General features: G+C 48.5%; 1 protein-coding gene across 1 annotated transcript; it reads right to left on the bottom strand.

The window, feature by feature from the left end:
• Positions 1–4,227: 4,227 nt before the first annotated feature.
• Positions 4,228–22,316, bottom strand: LOC133362311 (E3 ubiquitin-protein ligase COP1-like). Its single transcript, XM_061581240.1, has 9 exons — positions 22,275–22,316; positions 15,664–15,812; positions 12,134–12,193; positions 11,809–11,906; positions 10,379–10,440; positions 9,103–9,222; positions 7,952–8,101; positions 7,211–7,324; positions 4,228–5,122 (listed from the first exon to the last, which is right to left on the bottom strand). Exons 2-9 carry the CDS (start codon positions 15,798–15,800, stop codon positions 4,967–4,969), a joined length of 897 nt encoding a protein of 298 aa, XP_061437224.1. The 5' UTR covers positions 15,801–15,812; positions 22,275–22,316; the 3' UTR covers positions 4,228–4,966.
• Positions 22,317–22,765: the final 449 nt, after the last annotated feature.

The following is a 22,765-nucleotide window of genomic DNA, read 5'->3' as shown; positions in this document are numbered from 1 at the left end:
GGTGTGTGACTGTATGTGGTGTGTGTGGTGTGTGACTATGTGTGGTGTGTGACTGTGTGTGGTGTGTGTGACTGTGGTGTGTGTGTGTGTGGTGTGTGACTGTGTGTGACTGTGTGTGGTGTGTGTGACTGTGTGGTGTGTGTGTGGGGTGTGTGTGGTGTGTGACTGTGTGTGGTGTGTGTGACTGTGTTTGTGTGACTGTGTGTGGTGTGTGTGTGATGTGTGACTGTGTGTGGTGTGTGACTGTGTGTGGTGTGTGACTGTGTGTGGTGTGTGACTGTGTTTGTGTGACTGTGTGTGGTGTGTGACTGTGTGTGGGGTGTGTGTGGTGTGACTGTGTGTGTGACTGTGTGTGACTGTGTGTGTGACTGTGTGTGTTGTGTGACTGTGTTTGTGTGACTGTGTGTGTGTGGTGTGTGCACAAGCATCGTGGTGACCCACCCCCCCGTGTGCCACAGTGCCGGCCTTGATAAGTGCTGCTACTCGCTGACAGCACTTGCCCCCGACAGTCTGTTAGAGGCTATACGGGGGATCTTTGTCTTTGGCAGTGGCGGTGCAGAAGGTGCGTGCAGGAGGTGCGTGCAGGAGGTGCGTGCAGGAGGTGCGTGCAGGAGGCCGAACGGCGCCCGGAGGAGACGCGGCCCACGAAGAGCTTCCATGAAGAAGTGCGGGAGCGAGGCGAGAGGGGGCCAAGGGATGGGCCGCGGGAGGTCTGAGGGAGGGCAGCGAAGGGGGGGGGCAGATGAAGGTCAGCGAGGGGCAGGAGCTCGGCCTGAGGGGCACGGAACTGGGGCGGAGTCGGGAAGCGGGAGGGGAAGAGGGGAGAGAGAGACGGCGCAGCAAGAGTCGAGGGCCAGAGACGCGGCGAGCGAGAGACGCAGAGACGAGGCGGCGAGGGGAGCACGGCAAGAGAGAGAGAGAGACAACCATCAGAGGAATTTCATTCAACGGTTCTTGAGGCAGAGGCTAGGGGGGTCCGGTTCGGACGGAGCGAGAGAGACGGGGCGAGATGAGGGGAGGGGCAGAGACGTCGCGAGAGATCGGCAAAGAGAAGGGGAGGCGAGGGGAAGACAGGAAGAGAGAGAGAGACATCAGAGGGCGCCGAACCTTCGTCGATTTATAAGCGAGAGGTTAGGGGGATTCAGTTGGGAAGGAGGGAGAGAGACGGGGGCGCAGAGAGGGGGAGAGACGGGGGGGCAGAGAGGGAGGGAGACGGGGGGGCAGAGAGGGAGGGAGACGGGGGGGCAGAGAGGGGGAGAGACGGGGGGGGGCAGGGAGGGAGGGAGACGGGGGGGCAGAGAGGGGGAGAGACAAAGGGACAGGGAGAGAGAGAGATGTAGATGCCACTGGTTCTTCACGTTCTGCAGATGCCACCGATTCTTCACGTTCTGCAGATGTAGAAGCCACTATTTCTTCATGTTCTGCAGATGTAGAAGCCACTGTTTCTTCACGTTCTACAGATGTAGATGCCACTGGTTCTTCACGCTATGCAGATGTAGATGCCACTGGTTCTTCACGCTATGCAGATGTAGATGCCACTGGTTCTTCACGTTCTGCAGATGTAGATGCCACTGGTTCTTCACGTTCTGCAGATGTAAATGCCACTGATTCTTCACGTTCTGCAGATGTAAATGCCACTGATTCTTCACGTTCTGCAGATGTAAATGCCACTGGTTCTTCACGTTCTGCAGATGTAGATGCCACTGGTTCTTCACGTTCTGCAGATGCCACTGATACTTCACGCTCTACAGATGTAGATGCCACTGGTTCTTCACGTTCTGCAGATGCCACTGGTTCTTCACGTTCTGCAGATGTAGATGCCACTGATTCTTCACGCTCTGCAGATGTAGATGCCACTGGTTCTTCACGTTCTGCAGATGCCACCGATTCTTCACGCTCTGCAGATGTAGATGCCACTGGTTCTTCACGTTCTGCAGATGTAGATGCCACTGGTTCTTCATGTTCTGCAGATGTAGATGCCACTGGTTCTTCACGCTCTGCAGATGTAGAAGCCACTATTTCTTCACGTTCTGCAGATGTAGATGCCACTGGTTCTTCATGTTCTGCAGATGTAGATGCCACTGATTCACGTTCTACAGATGTAGATACTAATTCCCTTTGGCACGTGTTTCCTCTCTATTCTCTTGAAATACCTACTAAGAGATGTCTGCACAGTTGTTCTCTTCATCTCTGCACAAATCAACTTGTGATGGGCAATCGCATCGTTGAACTGCGGTAACGGGACATACGGACAGGTTTGCACGTATCTCTGAAAGTTCCCAAGTCGAATGTTTGTAAGTAGAGGTAGTCCCTGTACTACATCGGGCACAAGCTGGGGGCAGGGGTGGGGGGTCAGGGAATTGGGTGATGCAACAGATGTTCATTAGGGATAGAGAAGGGGTTGGTTGTCACTGTGGAGGCGGCATTGCCGAGGGGACAGGACAGGAAGGGTGGGTCACCCTTGACACGTGAAGGACACGGCTTCGAATCCCGTCTAGTGAGCAAAACGAACAAAGACGCCAAGGTCACCGTGAACTGATGTCACGACTCCCCCGCGCTGACGTCATATCGAGTTTCATTTAAGTGACGCCACTATATTTCCAAAACGAGTGTGGTTTTTACAGTATTTTTGTTTTAAGACGCGAGGTTGCCACCTGTCCTTGCTTTGATGTAATATCCCTGCATTGATGCATTTCATTTCATTAAATTGATATCACTAGATTGCCACGGTTATCATTTGTAATTCTTTACGACGCGAGTTTGCCACCTGTACTGGTTCCCCCCCCCCCAAGATCATCCTCTTATGGAGGTCGGCTCCCGTGGGATATCTCCAAGTCTTCGCAGAAATGTGACTTGGCAAGTCCTGGTTTTTTGCCAGTCGCGTGAAAGTTTGCCACTCAATAGCGTGCATGTACACGCACAGTCATCCTCCCCCGTCTCTCTTATGCTGTTGTGAATACAGAGGGAGTGCTTCAAAAACAAGTGAACACTTCTGAGACTTTGCAACAGCAGCACAGGAGAACGTGCTGCCTCCGGCCTCTGGAGACCTGCACCTGTAGAAGATTCCGGGCGCGCGTTGACAATGTTGGCGAAGACTCTTCGGCTTGCCACGCATATAAAGGATTTATAGTGAAAAACTTTGTTTTTACGGGTTATACTTATTGAAGCTATTAGGACGGAACCACGATTGACCTCCGACAGTGGCGATGATGTTCACAATGGGTGAAGGGGCTGAGTTGGTACCCGCGACGGGTTTCGCAAACTCACAACCTTTCCGAGTGTATTTCCTTACGTTGAATACAAAAAAAGCACGGAATTGCTTGCGATTTTAAGCGCTTTAATTTTGAGCGTACACGCAACGAACAGAAACAATGAACATTCACTTCACAATCAAAATGCATGTTACCACGAAAGTCCACGCCTGCCAGTTGTGTTATACTGCTCCTAATCTTATTCTTGGTTCTTTCGGGAAAGTCACGTAGAAGGGAAATAATAAAATAAAAATAAAGCAGTGAAATTCTCACGTTTCAATTGCAACACAAGCAATCATCAGGTATGATGATTGCTTCAGGTGATGATGATGATTGCTTGTGTTGCAATCAAAACGTCGTGATTTAGTTATTCTTATTTTCACCCACGCGACTTTACCGAAAGAACCATAGAGTATGGATCCTTGCAGTCACGAAAACTTCACACCTAGAAGTTCATGGCCATATCATGGCCACTCACGTGAACCACGTGTTTCCTACTCGGAATGACCCAGGTTGGGTTTGTTCACCACTTGAATGTCACAGCCTTCAAACCTTCACCTCAGCACAGTTCATTCTTCATTGCAAGGCCCGCAGGCCACTGGCGGCCCCCGATGGGCCTTTAGCGCGGTCCTCTGACATGCGCTCCCCCCTGACAATACACAAATGTGAAAACACCCCTCCCCCCAATCATCATCATGCTGCTGTCAACCCCAACTGTAATTTCAAATGTGTGGCCGCCCTCCTCAAAGATTACACTGGTCAACACACTTTGTCTGGCATGAGGTATTCCAACGGTTTTAAGGTAATTTTGGGGTGCTGATTCCAAATCTGGCATCAGTTTTTGTCTATCCCATGAGGTTTTTGAGATATCAAAGATTGCATTTTCAATAAAAACTGCAGAAGAAAAATATTAAATAAATGTGGATATCTACATAAAATGATATTATAAACACACTATCCTAAAAATACAGCACCATATTTAACACTAAAGCAGTCACTGACTCGCAACAACTTGCAATCATAAGTGACAGAGTTAATTTCGGGTAAAATCAATGAAAATGGGGTATGCCGATAGCATAAAAAATTAACCCGTAAAAACAAAGTTTTTCACTATAAATCCTTTATATGCGTGGCATCGGGGCGGCTAGAGTCCTCTCGTCCTCTGGCTTGAGATGGCTGCCACCTATGGGTCAGATGATTGTCTGCCACCATTAAATAATTGGTAATTAAATATTTAAATTTTTCCCTAAACAGTGTAAAATTTTGGAAAAATTTTTTCACGAAGATGCATTGTCACGCACGAGTCTGTGTGCAAAATGTCAGCTCGATTGGATCACGGGAAGTGGGTTAAAAAACGACCGAAAGAATTGCACGGTCCTAAGCAAGCAAGCGAACTTAATATAAAGGATTTAAAAATGAGATGTGATTGAGCAAATTTGAGATCAGATTTGGAATCAGCACCCTGAAATTAGTCTAGAACAGCTGCAAAAGTCCAGGCCAGAAAAACATGTTGTTTTGTTGTTGTTGACCAGTGTTAACGGCGAAAGTGTCCACCCCCCCACCTCCTCTCTGAAAATTGATGAAAAGCAGCGACTTAAAACTGAACACCCAAAACATTTGAACTGCGGTGGCTAAAAGTCTCCACCCTGGCTACCATTTCGCCAAGAACAATGGAACGTAAAACAACGTCGCTCAAAACAAACTCCGATTCTCTTTTAATCCTCAGATTCAGAAGTGGTGTCGACATCTGGACCCTCAAACCAGTCAAAGGGTGAGTGTCGCCGTTTTGCAGGAAGCTTGATGGAAGGTGAGACCATCTTCCCTTGTTTGATCTTTGCTGTCAACGTGTTTTTTCTTGAGATCTCAATCGCCTGTAACAAGTGAACACATCGAAGACAATTAGGCATCGTCAAGAGTCTAAAGTGGTCCTCCTGCTCAAGTGAGCGTGGCTTGGTGTTCGTCTCTCGTGACGAGGTGCACGGCTCCTGCGGTGGATCGTGAGAGATGGCGATTGCGCGGGGAGGTCTTCGTCCGGAAGTGGAATGATTGTGGCCGATGAAGTCTCAATGCCACAAAAACAAGAATGTGAACGTGAAAACGAGGGCTCAAAACATCTGACACGAACACAATATTATTGTAAACATTAAACAGCATTTACATAAGAGGGGGGGGAGCACTCAAAATCTCCACACTGATAGAGTCAAGAATCCATGGCTACACTGCCATCTCCTGACCACCTCGTAGGCCAAGCCTGGCAGTCCCCGGCAGTCTCCCACCGACTCAACCCGCGTCATGTCCGAGATCTACGTTCATCAATGGGCCCATTGCAGATTGGTCAAAACAGTCGGCTTGAACGGGTGGGGTGACCAATCAGGTGACTGCATTGATGCCGCTACACGTGGACTGGGAATGAGAGCAACCGCCAGAAGAAATGCAGCGAGACACGTGGGAAAGAAAAGAAGTCACGTCACTGCAGGCAGAAGGAGCTCTGGTGGGAGTTCTACAGAGGGTGACCGCTGTACACGGCGTCTTGGAGGATGGTGGGAATACACCCGCAACTTGACCCCAGCACACACAAGCAGGCGAGCAATGAAACGGTGCGCCCATTTATAGAGAATGAGAAGATGTATTGATACTGGAGGAATGCGATGAGATATGAAGCTGTTTTCACAGATGTCCAGTACTATTAACTTTGTATTTTTATATGACCAGGTGAGGCCCACTGAGCTGTATAGCTCTTGTTCAGAAGTGTACTGGCCACAAATGACAGCTCAACTAAGTGGCCTATCACGAGGACATGTATAGCAGCCAAACGTGGAGGGGAAAATCGGAGAACCTGGAGAAAAATCCACGCGACCACGGGGAGACCTCCTGTATGCCAGGTGAGGTCGTTCACATTTCACAACAACAAACAATACAAAAACACAATAGGAGCGCAAAGTGTAGGGAAGGTAAAAAGTTTTTTTTTTTTTTAAAACCTAAACCATTTTTTTCTTAATTGTTTTTTTTACCCTTTTATCTGGCAACAAAACTGACACCTTTTTTACGAGGAGCCATGTTTGCATAGACCACAATACCTGCAGTCGGAATGCAAACAAAAAACACAACTCTGATAATGCATGCACTGTCCTTGAAGTTGATGTTTATCTTACCAGGCAAGGCCCACTAAACCATCAGCTTCTCTCACAGAAGCGTCCCGGCCACAAGCGCGAGCAGCTCTACGAAGCGGCTCACCACGTGAAAGATTGTTGAAGAGCAACAATGATATTTTGGAGTAAGAGAAAAAAGTGCGTGACATCATCATCATCTGCAGTCACGAAAGCTTTAAATCGAAATTTAACCGCCTCTACGGGGAGGGTTTCCACATAACTTTGAGATCCTTCAACAAGCTCCGTGATAAGAAGGCTCAGCTAATTGAGTCTCTCACCTTTCTGAAGAGATGCCGCGACTCTAAGGTAATACCAAACGCTTTTACACTAACATCTGCTGCTGTAACTTCTTCTAGTTGAGTAACTGCAGCTACATATCATTAACATTCCTTTCCTTTGTTACTGCTAATCCCTGCACCCCCCCTTGGTGCTGTTGATCCTGCATAATGCATGGGCATAATATGACTTTGAAACCCCCCCGCCCACCTCCTACGTATTTCCCATGAATATGCTAAATTCCTCTTGATATGCACATTCTTTTGTTAAGGCGCTCTTCTTCCACCTCCAACGCAGCTTATATATAAGCTCCTAGCTTGGCAGTGTCTCATTCTTCACCTGAAGACGGCTGCTTGCGTTGTAGCCGAAACGTCGTGAGAATTATATTATTTTATTATGTTTTATTTTTATTATTTTATTACTTCCCTTCTACGTGACTTTACCGAAAGAACCAAGAAGATCATCATCATCATCAGCATTGTTTAACCTGCCGCGCCGGGAGATCAAACGGCACTGCGAGTCTGGTGCACTCACCGTCTTGACACTCGTGACAACGACGGCAGATCTCATCTTGCCTGCTGCCCTGGCCTGTTCAGTTCGCTTGGACGGCATCACGCCCGACACACTTGCGAGCAGCTCTTCGTCGACCTAACGTATAAACGTGAATATTAATGAACAACAAATCACGCAAAGATCCTGCAATTTAAAACATTTATTCGGCCTTGCCGGAATACGAGTGCACTGTACGAGCAAATCTACATTTGCATTTTTTTTATTTTGGGAATTCAGAAACCCGTCCCTTGGTCACGGGCATGCTTTGTGAGCACTCTCCGTCTCTGGCACATTCATCCTACGTTCATTGAACAAATGCTCCAAGCTCGTCAAGATGTCTATTCCACCTTCCCACATCCAGTGACCCTTTGAATCTGATTGATGGTGATGGAGACTCGCATTAAACTGCAGAAGTGATTTTAGTTTTTAAATTGTAAATTTTTGTTTAATGTTATTGTCAAATGAATGGCTTAGATTACAATGACATAGTTTATTAGATTACAGCAATTATTTAATTATCTGGGAAAAACTCTCCCCCCAGTTGATGGAGCTCTGAGTTTGACAGCGCACCGCACATTTGGAGAATGCTTCTATCCAGCGTGAACATCCACACATGACCCAATCATCCCTAGCGCTCAAGCGAGCCGCTTTGTCCCTACGAGAGTGGATCGAGTCCCATTGCATCGTCCAAAGAATTTCAATCAAAGCAGTCGCATTACTCACCGTAAAATCCATGCTGTCCGAGCCCTCAGAGTCCGACAGATGCAAAACTTTTCGCTTTTTCTTCACGACCTCCCCCGTGACAAGGGGCTTGGGGATGCCGCCCTTGTAAGGCGACTTGGCCACTGTCACCGGTGCGAGCAAAGGTGGAGTCTTGCAGATCGCACGGACACACAAACAGAGATCCCCCAGTTAGGCCTGCAGGCTTGCGGGAGTGCCGTGCTGATCGCAAACAACTGACGTCAGCGCTTAGCCCAGCGGGGTTTATTGAACAAGACTGACTGATGACTAAGACCCGGCAGGTAAAAACTGGTCCAGATCTTGGTAGCTTGGATGAATACTATATTCTTAGGTTTTTTCGGTAAAGTCACGTAGGTAAAAAATTTAAATTAATAAAAGTAAAATAAAACAAAATAAAATAAAAAATCACGACGTTTCGGAAGCAACACAAGCCTCCGTCTTCAGGTGGAACCGTCACAGCCACGACAGCCGTATCAAGTAAATGAGAGATCACAAGAAATACCACTCCGTATATATAATGGTTGAGGGGGGAAGGGCCCGGAAAGGCACACTTTTTTATTAATATGGTAAGGTGAGGCTTAAGACTAAGAATACTCTGGGCGATTCTCAGCCGGAGTGAAATCGCCCAAAAAGAGGCGGTACTCCACAGAACGTGACATGACGCTGATTGGACTATATCCAGAGGCACAGTGACGGCTAGCGTGACTCTGTGGTTGAATGAGATTGGTGGTGCGTCGCCCAATCGCCCTAATGAAGAAACCGCCCCTGGTTGCAATCGAAGCGTCGTAATATGCCATTATTTAATTTACTATTTTATCTTTAGACATGACTTAACCGAAAGAACCAAAGAATAATTCCTGTAGTCACGAAAGCTCCAAAATTAAGATTGAATCATGTTTACATTAACCACAATACTTGTAGTCAAATGCAAACAAAAAAACAATACTCTGATCATTTATGCGTTGTCCTTGAAACTGATTGGTCCACACCAGAGACAGCTTTCTTTAGAGCCCAGTCTCATATGGTGTTCATCAGTTTTGTTGCCAGAAAAAAGGGGGAAAGCCCTCTCGACAAGCGAGCTCTGCGGCACCGCACTGCTCCTGACGCCGTCGTCACAAACAACGCCAACTCACCGCTTCCAGCTGCATCTTCTTCTGAGTGAGCAGCTCCAGAATGCGGTTCACGTCGGCCAGCTCCAAGCCATCTCGGTCCAGCGCCAGCAACTCCTGGATAGTCTGCCGCTGATGGACGCTCTGTGAGGAAGAGGGGGGGGGGGGGGCGGCAGGGTGGAAGGGTCACGTGACACGGTGATCAAGAGACGTGGCCGGTCACCTCCGTGAAGTGCGAAAAGCACTTGCCGGGAGTCGTCTCAGCAGGGTTCTGGTGGTACATGTTGTTTGTCGTTTATTGTGAAAATTCCATCACAGTTCCTATGTGATCACTGTTTCATTGCTTTATTTTGGTGATTTCGAAAAGTTTACTGGTTTGGCCATGTTTGTGTTGTTGTAGTACAGAGAAAGACTGATGGCCTTAATCTAAGTTGTCTGGTGGTGGTTATTGTTGTTGTTTGACTTGCATCCCACTGGGATCGGTGTACGGTGTTTTTTCTACAATATTTTGCCGTCTTTTCTTGGATTTTCTGTTTGCACTTAGTCACAAAGTCACTTTAAGATGTTTTCTTGTTCATGTTTTTGTTGTTTGTTGCGGTTGCACCCGATTCAAGAGCCGAATGGCTCACAGGGCTACACCTAATCAATGAACTTGAACTTTCAGCAAAGTTCATTGCGTTGTCCACGCGACACCGACAGACCGTAGCGCACGGCGCGTCTTCGGCCAGTAACCTCCAACCGTGGGCCATGTAGAGGACTATTTAACAAAAATGTTACATTTTAGTTTGGCCAGCTAAGGTCCACTGAGCTACATACCTCTTTCTCAGTAGCGATCTGGCCACATCTCCTTTAGCAGTGGCAAAATATAGTTATAGGTTTTTACCCTTTCAACTGGTACAAAAACTGACACCTTTATACAAGGCATCATGTGTGCAATAACCACAACACAAGCAGTCAAAATGCAAACAGAAAGACACAACTCTGATGATGATATGCACTGTCCTTGAAGTTGATTGGTCCACACCCGAGACAGCTTTTCTTAGAGCCCAGTCTCCATTGGTGTTGGACCAGATGACGCCAAAAGGCGTACAACTCAAAGACAATGCACTATCAGAGTATTGAGAGCTCGGGGTAAGCATTTACACTATGAGACATCTCCTTTACCAGTGGCAAAATCTAGTAATAGGTTTTTACCCTTTCAACTGGTACAAAGGTGACAGTTTTTGTACCAGTTGAAAGGGTAAAAACCTATTACTATAAAATGTGCCAGTGATGTTTTTCCCTGCACATCTCCAATCACCGGTTGTTCCATCTCGATTCGATTCTCTAGCCGCTGACGCTGCTTCAGGACCAGCTCGTTCACTGCGAAAAGACGCGTGTGGGGGAAAAAGCTGTTAAATATTAAACAACGCGAGCATCATACTCTTAGGTTATTTAGGTAAAGTCAGGTAGGTAAAAAATTAACCCGTAAAAACAAAGTTTTTCACTATAAATCCTTTATATGCGTGGCGGCTAGAGTCCTCTCATCCTCTGGCTTGAGATGGCTGCCACCTATGGGTCAGATGATTGCCTGCCACCATTAAGCAATTGGTAATTAAATATAATTAATTTTTTCCTAAAAAGTGTAAAGTTATGGAAAAAAATTTTCACTAAAAAAAATTGTCACGCACAACGAGTCTGTGTGCAAAATGTCAGCTCGATTGGATCACGGGAAGTGGGTTAAAAAACGACTGAAAGATTTGCACGGTCGTAAGCGCGCAAGCAAGCAAGCAAACTTAATATAAAGGATTTAAATAAAAAACGACCGAAAGATTTGCACGGTCGTAAGCGCGCAAGCAAGCAAGCAAGCGAACTTAATATAAAGGATTTAAAAAGGAGAGTACTGTTAAACGCTGGGGATGTCAACGCTCGGTAAAGTAGAATAGTACCTGTTAAATAAGATGGTCCAAATATGTGTCGTTAAATCTTTTTTGCATGGTTAATAACATCTTTCCCATTATTACTCAGTTTGTACCCATCATCACAGTTGAAGTTATTCTAGATTTGAAGATTTCGTGACTGCAAGGATTCATATTCTTAGGTTTTTTCGGTAAAGTCACGTAGGTAAAAAATTAAAATTAACAAAAGTTAAATAAAAATAAAAGATTTTAATTTTATTTTTATTTTACTTTTATTAGTTGAAGTTACGTCTGTGTTTGTATATCTGGATGGCTTCGTGTAAAATTCCGTCACAGTTCCTATGATTGCTTTTTCATTGCTTTCATGGCTTTATTTTGGTGATTTCGAAAAGTGTATTGTTTTAGCCATGTTTGTGTTGTTGTAGTACAGAGTTAGACTGATGGCCTTAATCTAAGCTGTCTTGTGGTTGTTGTTGTTGTTGTTTGACTTGCATCCCACTGGGATTTTTGCACACAGCGTTGGTGTACGGTGTTTTTTCTGCAATATTTTGCTGTCTTTTCTTGGATTTTCTGTTTGTACTCAGTCACATATTCACTTTAAGATGTTTTCTTGTTCATGTTTTTGTTTTTTGTTTGTTGCAGTTGCACCCGATTCAAGAGCCGAATGGCTCACATGGCTACACCTAATACATGAAACTTGAACTTGAACAAACCTTTGATGGTAGCCAGGAGGTTTGCAGAGCATCAATCGTTGAAGGCCTGTGTTGCATTGCCGTGAAACAAAATTTGCGAAAAATGCAGGTGGATGGAAAATAAGTAAAAAACAACTCACAGAGGAAGTTTGGATATATCTGCTTTGAATTCTTAATGGCGGAACTGCACTTTGGGCAGCTATTGTTCTCCTCCAGACTCCGACGGATGCATTTGCAACTGAAACGCAGACAAAATGCAACGGCGAGTAAATTGGCAATCGCCGTTATCAGCATCATTGGAAAATTTACCAATCACCGAATATTGTCGCGCATTCGCCGGACGGTGGAAAGAAATGGAATGCAACAACAAAGTACAGTAAAACCTTGGATTGCGAGAAACTTGGTCTGCGAGTGTTTTGCAAGACGGAACAGAAGCAATTCTCCTCCGAGCAGACACGCACATACCAGAAGCTGTGGCCACACTTGGTCATGTACGGCTCTTCTATCGTGTCCAAACAGATGGGGCTGAACATGCAACAGCACAAGGGAGACGAGCAGACATTGGCAACAAAGGAAGAGTTTCCAACACAGCCCTTGTGTCGTGACATAAGAGGGGAGGGGCTGCTGGGGGCTCTGGGACCCTAGGCAGATAAGCCCTTGGCGACAGGCACTAGGATCCCAGGCTACCCAGACGCTTAAGCCCCTTGGCGCTAGGCGCTAGGATCCCAGGCACCCCAGACACTTAAGCCGCTTGGCGCCACCAACAGGGGGGGGCTGTGTGTGCTCTGTGGGATATCTGGGGGCGCACACAACGCCACCCCTCGTTGGGGACGAGGCATAAAAGGGCAGCTCCCTGGACGATTGGGGCCAGTTGTAGCTCAAGACCCAAGACCCGAGACCAGCCATCTCAGGACCCTGGGACACTGTGAGGGCCAGTGGTGGGACTCTGGAACTCCCGGCTCTACGTCCTTGTGAGGGCGAGTTCCAGAGCGTAGCCAGAGTAGTGTATCTAGGCTGTGTACCTAGGCTGTGTACCTAGGCTGTGTACCTAGGCTGTGTACCTAGGCTGTGTACCTAGGCTGTGTATCTAGGCTGTGTCGCTAGGCTGTGTACCTAGGCTGTGTATCTAGGCTGTGTCGCTAGGCTGTGTACATAGGCTGTGTACCTAGGCTGTGTACCTAGGCTGTAACAGAGTATCAGGACTGTTGGAGTGTTGGATTGTAATAAAGAAGTTACCTCTACAAGTGTCTCCGGAACCCATTACATTTGCATCACAATGTCATGGTAATTTCAGCTCCCAATGCTGATGTACATTTGTTGATATAACTGATGCCACGTTTGCCAACATCAATCATTACATGTAGTCGCTGCCATTCATTTAAAGTAATTCCCTGCCTTCATCCATAACGCTTTAAGAAAAGATATGTTTGGATTAGTATGAAACATAATGGAACCACATCTCAATATCAACGCACTACTCTTCTCATTCAGGTGATCTAATCCATAGAACTCTTACAGCCCAACCAGCCTTCATAGATGTTCCCAAACAGCACTTTACCCAACAAACTAAAGAGGGCTATGGTGGGAGACGTATCTTGTTTTGTGTGTGTGCACATACACAAAGACAAATATCCCCCGTATAGACAGTACAGACTGTTGGGGCAAGTGCTGTTTGCGAGCACCTATGAAGGCCGGCACGGCACACGAGGGGGTGGGTGGCCAACACCAGTGGCGATGTTTACACACTGCACCAGGTGCTCATTTAAGGCCGAGTCGACCTAGGGGAGGCCCAGGATTGGTTCAAATAATCGTCACTGGTGTTGACCGCAAGCAGGGAATTGAACTCGGGTCGCCAGGTTCGTAGCGCAGCGTAGCGCTAACAGCTGCGCCACCGCTCCCCACCCACTACACTATACACTACTATACACTACACTATACACTACACTATACACTAGTGCTGTACTAGTATACTATACTATACACTACACTATTATACACTACACTATACACTACACTATACACTACACTATACACTAGTGCTGTACTAGCATACTATACTATACACTACACACTACACTATACACTACACTACTATACACTACACTATACACTAGTGCTGTACTAGTATACTACACTATACACTACACTATACACTACTATACACTACACTACACTATACACTACACTATACACTAGTTCTGGACTAGTATACTACACTATACACTACACTATACACTACACTATACACTACACTATACACTACACTATTTCAAACACATGTGCACATACAAATTGTATGGACATGTATTTGTGTGTGGGTGTGCGTGTCTAATTTAGTCTGCGAGTACGTATTTTGTATCTTGTTTTTACGCATCCGTGTAATCTCTGCGTGTCTGCACGTAATCTGCATGGTGTGTGTGTGGTCTTTGTGGCTGTGCGTGGCCGCGTTTAGTCTGCATGTGTGCGTCTCTCGTCTGTGTCCGGACGCATTAGTAAGTCACATACGCGAGTCACCTCTGGCAATCACTTGCCTGCTCACTGCAGTGTGTGTGTGTGCGTGTGGGCCAACAGCGATTGTAGGGAGGGGGGAGGAGGTTAGGCCTAACTTCACAGGCTATTTCGTGTTTATCACAATGGGAATTTAAAAAAATTAACCCGTAAAAACTAAGTTTTTCACTATAAATCCTTTATATGCGTGTTCAATGCGCCACAACCCAGCCCACATTGGTCTTTGAAACGGGCGGCTAGCGTCCTCTCGTCCTCTGGCTTGAGATGGCTGCCACCTATGGGTCAGATGATTGCCTGCCACCATTAAGCAATTGGTAATTTAATATTTAAAAAAAATACCTAAAAAGTGTAAAATTTAGCAAAATTTTTTTCACGAAAATAAATTGTCACGCACAACGAGTCTGTGTGCAAAATGTCAGCTCGATTAGATCACGGGAAGTGGGTTAAAAAACGACCGAAAGATTTGCACGGTCGTAAGCGCGCAAGCAAGTGAACTTAATATAAAGGATTTTAAAAAACCTTAGCTTTTTTTTCAGGTACTCTCATTTCCTGGCACACGCAAAATCATTATTAAAACGGATTTGGTAAATTTAACACAAACGAAACAGCATTTCCCCACACAAATCCGGCTTGTCGCCTGATGAAGCCAGTTGCAACTACTGGAGAAACGTCGTACTCCGATTGTAAATGTTGTGGCTTGGCTCTCCAACACACCGGTTAGTGCTGAACTAGTACACTATACACTACACTACTATACATGACACTACACTATACACTACACTATACACTAGTGCTGTACTAGTATACTACACTATACACTATACTACTATACACTATACTATACACTACACTATACACTACACTATACACTAGTGCTGTACAAGTATACTACACTATACACTACACTACTATACACTATACTATACACTACACTATACACTATACTATACACTACACTACACACTATACACTACACTATACACTAGTGCTGTACTATTATACTACACTACACTATACACTACTACACACTACACTACTATATACTACACTATACACTACACTATACACTACTATACACTACACTATACACTACTATATACACTACACACTACACTATACACTACTCTATACACTAGCACTGTACTATTATACTACACTACACACTACACTACTATACACTACACTACTATACACTACACTATACACTACACTATACACTACACTACACACTACACTACACACTACACACTACTATACACTACACTATACACTACACTACACACTACTATACACTACACACTACTATACACTACACTATACACTACTACACACTGCACTACACACTACACTACACACTACACTTAAATCAGTGAAACCTGAACCAGCCCCCCCCCCCGACTAAGTGGTCCCCAACACGCGGCGGCGGCGGCGAGCGGCGTGGTCACGTGGTCACGTGGGGACCAACAGCAGCCGCGCACTGAACCCACCACGCCCAGTCGCTCTCCTCGACGAGCCCGCGGCGGGAGGGCGCCTGCGGCCTACTGCGCTGGCCGCCTCGAGGCGCGCCTCTCCCGGCAGCCCCGCTAGGCGAGCCCGAGGCTTCGGCCCAAGAGCAGGCCGACATCGCCGGGGCAGTCTGTGAGAGAGGCACGCGAGACGCTGGTGATGATGACGACGACAGTGACACGTTGTTTGTTGTTGTCATTCAAACGTCGTGAAGGAGGAAATAGAGAAACGTCGACACCACGGGGCCCGGATCTCCCCCACTCACACACAGTGCGCTAACAACTGCACCACCACTCCCCACACACACACACGGTGCGCTAACCACTGCACCACCACTCACTCACATACAGTGCGCTAACCACTGGACCACCACTCCCCACTCACACCACGCGACAGCCGAAGTCACGTGCAGAGAAAATCGATTCAAGGTCAAATAATAAACTCGGATCGATTCCTATTGGGATAACAAGTGAATCGATTGTGGTCAAAAATGGAGCCGATGGAATCGATCCCTAGTGGGACTGCATTGGAATTGACAGTGGTGGTGAGTGCAAGATGGAATCGAATACATTTTCGATTACGTGGGAATCGATTATGGTGATTTGTTCTAATGAAATGGATTCACATTAGGATAACGTAGGAATCGATGTAGCTAGTGATTAGAGCGGATAGAATCGATTCCTATTGGGATACCATGCGAATCGATTGTGATAGAAACGGTGAGCGGTTTGAATCGATTCCTATTGAGATAACATTGTAGTCTATGGGTCTCTGTGTTGTGAGTCTGTCTATGGATCAACCTTCATCATCACCACCCAATATCACCCCCCCACTACCCCCCCCCACGCACCCATTTTTATTATTTTATTATTTACCTTCTACGTGACTTTACCGAAAGAACCAAGAAGAAGAAAATAAATCTATATATATAAAATCGCAAATCTGTCTGTCTGTCTGTGTGTGTGTCTGTGTGTGTGTCTGTGTGTGTGTGTGTCTGTGTGTGTGTCTGTTAGTCCGGCAAAACAACCTCCTACCTCCTCGCGGTGCCGGACGGGCAACACTGTCGTGGACATTGCTGTGGGGGGAGGGCCAATGCCCATTGGCCTCTCCCCTCATGGCGTCTGTGACCACCACAGTGGCTAAACGGGGGCTCTGGACGGGTGTGAGGGGCTGGTAACCCCTCCACCTTCAATTCATTACCACTAAACCACGAATTAAACATAAACCTGTAACAAATAAGCTTGTGCCGGAGGCCCCGGGGGGTCAGGCTTTTATGACGTCTCCTGGCCAAACCCCATTTGGCGGAGCCAGGAGATTGAATTTTCACCCTCGGGGCTCCTCCAGAAACAACAAAAAACCATTGCGGATGGCCACGTGGAATGTTCGAACGCTCACTGCGGAGGAGAGGCTGCCACTCCTCTGTCGGGAGCTGGACCGGTACCGCCTGGATCTCTGTGGCATTCAGGAGGTCCGGTGGACCGGTTCTGGCTCCTGCCACCATGAGGGGTGGACAGTCCTCTACTCGGGGCAGGAGACTGCCAAACAACAGGGTGTGGCTCTTCTTCTGAACAAAAGAATGAAGGGGGCGTGGGAGCGTGGCGGTGAGGTGTGGGAAGCTGTAAGCCCCAGGATACTTTGGGCTCGCCTTCCCATCAACCAGAGGCGAGGAGTGGTGGTCGTGGTTACTTATGCCCCCACCGAAGACGAACATCCGTGGAGGGATGCAAGCAAAGCCGATGAGTCAGACGCTTTCTATGACCTCCTGTCACAGGTGCTGGCTAAAGTGGCCACTCGGGACAGAGTCATCTTGTTGGGTGACTTCAATGCCCGAGTTGGTCATGATGCTGACACCTGGTCTGGAGTGATTGGAAGGCATGGGCCAGATCAGCTCAATAATAACGGTAGGAGGCTGCTAGATTTTTGTGCAGCCCATGGGCTTGTAATTACCAACACGCTCTTCCGGCATCGGCGCATCCACACAACATCATGGATACATGCCGGGTCCAAGCAAGAACATCTGCTGGACTACATAGTGACGGACCAGCGGATGCGAACCCATGTCCTTGACACCAGGACCTACCGTGGAGCTGATCTGTCCTCTGACCATCGACTAGTCATCTGTAAGTTGCGCCTGCCTTTCTTCCACTCCGGTGGTGGGTGTACACCCAGGATCCCATTCCAACCAAAAGTGGCCTGGTCTCAGTTAGCTGATGAAAGTTGCAAGCGAGAATTTCATCATCGCTTGCAGCTGGGGTTGGCATCGTCCCCCACTCCACCTGATGTCGAGGGGAAATGGGCGAGGTTTAAGACTGTGACTCATGCAGCTGCAATGGCTGCTTTGGGTACGCGGTCCAGACCTCCCCAGAAACCCTGGCTGACAGAGGAGGTGTTCAGGTTAATTGAGAAAAAGCGACAGGCCCACTCTCATCGCCTACAGCATCCCACGTCAGAGAATGAGGAGGTTTACCGCAGCCTTCGCTCGGAAGTTTGGAGAGCCGTAAGGCGTTGTAAGGATGGGTGGTGGTCGCGGGTTGCTGAGGAGATGGAGTCTGCCTCAGTGGCCCGTGATCACAAATCACTATTTAACTCCATCAAAAAAGTAACCTGCAGCGCCACACCTATTACCATCATTAGAGGAAAAAACGGTGATCCAATCTCCGACCCCCAGGAACAGGTTTGCAGATTTGCTGAGCATTTCTGTGAGGTCCTGGGGGAGGGAAATTCTCTCAGCCAGGAAAACATCATGGCACAAAGTGGGGATAACCCTGCTGAGGCTGCGGTGCCTCAAATATTGGAAGAGGTCACCCCCTGTGAGTGGCTGGCTGAGGTGCCAGCTGTTGAGGAAGTACTGAGGGCGATCCGGAGTCTGAGACCAGGGAAGGCATCGGGCAGAGATGATCTCCCAAGCGAAATGCTGAGGGAGGGTGGCGTTTGTGCACAGACTGCCCTATATGACATCATAACAACAGTCTGGACCACTGGACGGGTTCCGCAGGACTGGAAGGATGCCCTGGTGGTCCCCCTCTTTAAGAAGGGGGACCGCACAGACTGTAACAACTACAGGGGCATCTCACTCCTCAGTGTGCCGGGTAAGGTCCTGGCAAGGATTATTCAACATCGCCTTGCTAGGCACGCTGAGGAGGGGCTTGCGGAGCCCCAATGCGGTTTCAGGAAAGGGCGGTCCTGCACAGATGCCATATTTTCTGTCCGTCTGCTACAGCAGAGGTGTAGGGAATTCCAAAAAGACCTACATCTCTGCTTTATTGACCTGGTCAAGGCCTATGATACCATCAGTAGGACTGGACTCTGGGTTGTTCTTCGTGCTTTCGGAGTCCCTGACCCTCTGCTCACGATCATTAAGGACCTTCATGATGGTGAGCGGGCCCGGGTAAAACTACGTGGCCGGGAGTCGGAGCCTTTCCCTGTACACCTTGGGGTGCGACAGGGATGTCCTCTGGCTCCCACATTATTTAACATCTATTTTGACCGCGTAGTTCGTGAAGCCTTCAATAGCTGTACCGGGGGAATTTCCGTTTGGTACAGATATAATGGGAGGCTGATCGACGCCCGGGTGCGATCAAGGGATGGCTCCCTATTGGTCAACCACGTTATGTATGCCGATGATTTGGTAATAGCTGCTCATTCAGAAGAGGAGTTGGAGGCGCTGCTGCTGAGACTGGAGCGTGCCACTAAGAGGTGGGGCCTTACCATCAGCCCCACCAAAACCAGGCACCTGCCTGGGTATTTTGTACCATTGGACACTCCACCCCCACAACTCCCAATTGGTGATGGGGCAGTTGTGGAGAGAGTGGAGAGTTTCCCATACCTGGGCAGTGTGCTTATGACCGGCTCCAGTCTATCAGCAGAGGTCTCACTCCGAATCAGTCGAGCGGCAATATCTTTTCATCGGTTGCGTAACGCTGTGTGGAAGCTACCTGGTCTGTCGCTCCGCACGAAGCTTCAGGTCTTCTCGGCCACGGTCATTCCCTCCCTTCTCTACGCTTGCGAGACGTGGACCCCCCTGGTGGAGCATCTTCGCCGGTTGGAAACATTTAGGCTGGCCTGCCTACGATCCATCCTGGATTTAACCAGGCTGGATTGTGTGAGGAGCTCACAAATCCTTGAAAGATCTGGGCAAAGTCCCATCAGTGAGCTCCTCCGGCAGGCAAGGCTGCGTTGGCTGGGTCATGTAGCCCGCATGCCCAGCCACCGCATGCCTAAACAGCTTTTGTTCGGCCGGATCGAGGGGGCTAAACGGGCGCGGCACGGGCTGGAGAAGAGATGGAGTGATGTGGTACAGGAGGACGTGGAGCTGAGTGGACTTGCCGATGACTGGTACCAGCGGTGTCAAGATCGGCCTCAGTGGAGGAGGCTCGTGAAGGACGCTACTGGGCAGTTGGAGGCAGTCGCCCTCCAACAACAACGGAGGGCGGAGGAGCGACGCTCACAACAACGAGCGGAGCGCCGGGTGGCTAAAGCACAGCAAGTTGGCACAGTAGGGGGCACAGGTGGTGCATCAGCCAGTCATCTCGGTCATCTCGGTCAGTCGACCAGTGGCACCTGGGTCTGCCCCGTGACCTCCTGCCAGCGGGCTTTCGACACTTCACGTGGCCTCAAAGTGCACTTGGCCTGGCACAAGCATCGTGGTGACGTCACCGCCACTTAGTGGCGAATGGCGGTTGTTGTTGTTGTTGTGTCTGTGTGTGTGTGTCGCCGGACCATACGCAGTTTCATTGGCCGAAATGTGAGGGATTTGCGAGACGCGATTGGTCCGTTTGGTTTTCCACGACGGTTGCCCCTGGCAACGGGTAGCGACGCATTCGCCGCGGGGTGGACGCCATTTTTAATTCCCGTTAAAAATATGCGCATTAACACGCGACTCTGAGGTAAATTCATCAAAGTTTCACGTCCTCTTCACTCCCCCCTCACCCCAATGTGTGCAATTACTATTATAGGGTCGGTAGATAATAAAATTATAGCGATTAGACAGTATTATTGTAGCGCGGGGGGGGGGGTAGCAGCCCATCTGTGTATATATGTAAGGTTATTAAGAAATATATTTTTCACCCGGGCAACGCCGGGTACTTATGCTAGTAAAATATAAAAATGTAATAAAAGACAAAAAAATAAATTAACAAATAAATAAATAATGCCCCCGTTGACAGGAAGAGGGAAAAAAAATCCCCTCCCCCCACAATTTGGCGCCCTTTGCACGACGCGACCCGGTGAGCAGCTCAGTTCTAACGGCGTGAACACGCGGGGCGCATCGTGGGTGGTGATCACCACCAACAACAACAACATCAACAACATCATCATCAACAACATTAACTACATCATCATCAACATCATCAACATCATCATCAACAACATCATCATCAACATCATCATCAACACCATCATCATCAACAACATCATCAACATCATCAACAACATCATCAACAACATCATCACCAACAACATCATCATCATCAACATCATCATCAACAACATCATCAACATCATCAACAACATCATCACCAACAACATCATCATCAACAACAACATCATCAACAACATCATCATCAACAACATCATCATCACCACCACCACCATCACTATCACCACCACCATCACCACCATCACCACCACCACCACCATCATCACCATCAGCACCATCATCACCACCACCACCATCATCACCATCATCACCATCATCACCACCATCACCACCACCACCATCATCACCACCATCACCACCATCACCACCACCACCATCATCACCATCATCACCACCATCATCACCATCATCACCATCATCACCACCACCACCATCATCACCATCATCACCACCATCACCACCACCTCAACCTCAACCACCATCACCACCACCATCACCACCATCACCACCATAACCACCATCATTACCACCACCACCATCACCACCACCACCACAACCATCACCACCACCACCTCCACCTCAACCACCATCACCAGCATCACCACCATCACCACCATCACCGCCACCACCATCACCACCACCATCACCGCCACCACCATCACCGCCACCACCATCACCGCCACCACCATCACCACCACCATCATCACCACCACCATCATCACCACCATCATCACCACCATCACCACCATCACCACCATCACCGCCACCACCATCATCACCACCATCATCACCACCACCATCATCATCACCACCATCATCACCACCACCATCATCACCACCATCATCACCATCACCACCATCACCACCATCATCACCATCACCACCATCACCACCATCACCACCACCACCATCATCACCACCATCATCACCACCACCATCATCACCATCATCACCACCATCATCACCATCACCACCATCACCACCATCATCACCATCACCACCATCACCACCATCATCACCATCACCACCATCACCACCATCACCACCACCACCATCATCACCACCATCATCACCACCACCATCATCACCATCATCACCACCATCATCACCATCACCACCATCACCACCATCACCACCACCACCACCATCATCACCATCATCACCACCACCACCATCACCACCATCATCACCATCATCACCATCACCACCACTCGCCTTCTCTCTGTGTCTCTCTCGCTCCGCACCTCAATCCGCTCCCTCCACTCGCCCTCACACCAACAAACTCCCCCCCCCCACCCACAAGTAGCCACGTGACTGCCCCTCCCCCCATCACGTGACTGCCCCTCCCCCCATCACGTGACTGCCCCTCCCCCCCATCACGTGACTGCCCCTCCCCCCCATCACGTGGCTGCCCCTCCCCCCCATCACGTGACCCGCCCTCCGCCAATCCCCCCCCTCCAGCCCTCCACTCCCCCTCATCCATCTACCCCCCCCCATCCCTCCACCCCCCCATCCACCCCCCCATCCACCCCCCCATCCACCCCCCCATCCACCCCCCCATCCACCCCCCCATCCACCCCCCCATCCACCCCCCCATCCACCCCCCCTCCACAGGCTGAGAGTGACGCGTGGCGGGAAGAAGACAAGAGACCCCCACGCGCTTGGCATGCGAGAGGTGGCGGGATCGATTCCCGCATCTTCCAAGG

Source organism: Lethenteron reissneri, unplaced genomic scaffold, assembly GCF_015708825.2.
Source record: "Lethenteron reissneri isolate LAM-NWPU_2019-01 unplaced genomic scaffold, ASM1570882v1 scaffold_1433, whole genome shotgun sequence".
NCBI lineage: Eukaryota > Metazoa > Chordata > Hyperoartia > Petromyzontiformes > Petromyzontidae > Lethenteron > Lethenteron reissneri.
The sequence above is the reverse complement of the archived record's forward strand: the minus strand, read 5'-3'. Positions and strand labels throughout refer to the sequence as shown.

What these genes read in the sequence shown, in the direction of transcription:
- LOC133362311 (XM_061581240.1), bottom strand. Translation starts at nt 15,800, where the DNA reads ATGTCGGCCTGCTCTTGGGCCGAAGCCTCGGGCTCGCCTAGCGGGGCT. An exon ending in GAATCGAGATGGAACAACCG is followed by an intron (nt 9,223 to 10,378) that starts GTGATTGGAGAT and finishes TCTTCCTCACAG; the next exon opens with AGCGTCCATCAGCGGCAGAC. An exon ending in TTGTCACGAGTGTCAAGACG is followed by an intron (nt 5,123 to 7,210) that starts GTGAGTGCACCA and finishes CACTTGTTACAG; the next exon opens with GCGATTGAGATCTCAAGAAA.